Source organism: Condylura cristata, unplaced genomic scaffold (genome assembly GCF_000260355.1).
Source record: "Condylura cristata isolate star-nosed mole 26May11 unplaced genomic scaffold, ConCri1.0 scaffold00144, whole genome shotgun sequence".
Lineage (NCBI taxonomy): Eukaryota > Metazoa > Chordata > Mammalia > Eulipotyphla > Talpidae > Condylura > Condylura cristata.
In genome coordinates this window covers 3,542-4,668 of record NW_004567245.1, presented here as the reverse complement: position 1 = coordinate 4,668, position 1,127 = coordinate 3,542, and the positions used below count along the sequence as shown (strand labels likewise).

Genomic DNA, 1,127 nt, shown 5'->3' with positions numbered 1-1,127 from the left:
GCCGGCCGGCCCCTGCGCAGACGCCCTGGCCGGGCAGAGGGGACTGAGCCTCCACCGGCTCCTCTCACCACACACGTGACCACCCGCAGACGAGGGGGCTGGTGGCTCCCGGTGCGCCCGGCCCCAGCCGGACTGCGAGACCAGGGGCGCCCTGCGCGACGCCCCTGGGCCCAGCGCCCCCCCCGGCTTTGGCTTTCATTCTTGGTGACCAAGTCGGACGTCACAGGGACGACAGGAGAGCGGCCCGCCAGGGTCCCCGCCCGCGCCCACCGCGTGTGCTCCTCCTGCAGCTGCCCGGGGTCCGGCGGGAAGAACTTCACGGCCAGGCGAAGCGAGCCGCTCTCCGACCCTGTTGGCGAGAACCGTCAGGCTTCTCGGGGCCCCGGCGGGCAAAGCAGGGGTGAGCCCGGCGACAGCCCGGCAGTGGGGCCCTGGGCGCGGCGGGGACTCGCGCTGGGGCCACGGAGGGTTTATTCCATTTTGTTTTTAAAGATGGATGTGTTCATGCCGACAGAACTGGGGCGCAGGCCCGAGGTGCGGGGTGAGAGGCTTCACCAGAGCCAGAGCGGGGAGCAGGGCGGGCGGCCCACCGAGACCCGCTGCTGGGGGGCGGTGGGGGTGGCGGGCCAGGAGGCTCCACTGCGCCCCGGGGCCGCCCTGGCCGGTGGCCTCCGGCCGCGTGGGCGGTGCACAGCTTCACTGTGCTGACTGCACCCCAAGGGTTTTCTTAAATTCAAAACGTCGGGCCCTCCCTGGGGGTGCAACGGGCACTGCGAGCTGCCTGCAGCCACCTCACTGAGAGTCCGATGCCGCCCGGAGCTGACCCCCGGGGCCCGGCAGACCCCCCTGACCGCCCGCCGCTCCCTCGGCAGTGGGTTTCGTCCGTCGGTCCGTTCTGCTCCCCGCTCTGCCTCTGGGGGATCTGCTCACCGCCCCTGCACCTCTGGCCTGCACCCCAGTTGTGGGTGCATAAATAAATACAACTTTAAAGATTAAAAACGTTAATCCGTTTGGAAAAAGCGCAAAGGGTGGGTTAGAGCCACTGCACCTCAGGGAGTCACCCAGCACACCCCGGGTCAGCCTCTGCCGAGCTCCCTGCCCCCGCCCAGGGGCCCCGGGCCGCGTCC

General features: G+C 70.0%; 1 protein-coding gene across 1 annotated transcript in view; it reads right to left on the bottom strand.

Annotated features, from left to right (window-relative positions):
- The window catches only part of LOC101622930, a gene marked incomplete at both ends in the record, with an annotated part of 46,984 nt that extends 46,635 nt beyond the window's left edge, over positions 1-349 (bottom strand). Inside the window, one exon of the mRNA XM_012734945.1 lies at positions 188-349. Within this exon, the coding sequence (XP_012590399.1) occupies positions 188-349 (162 nt within the window). The remainder of the gene's footprint in view (positions 1-187) is intronic.
- Between the last annotated feature and the right edge of the window lie 778 nt (positions 350-1,127).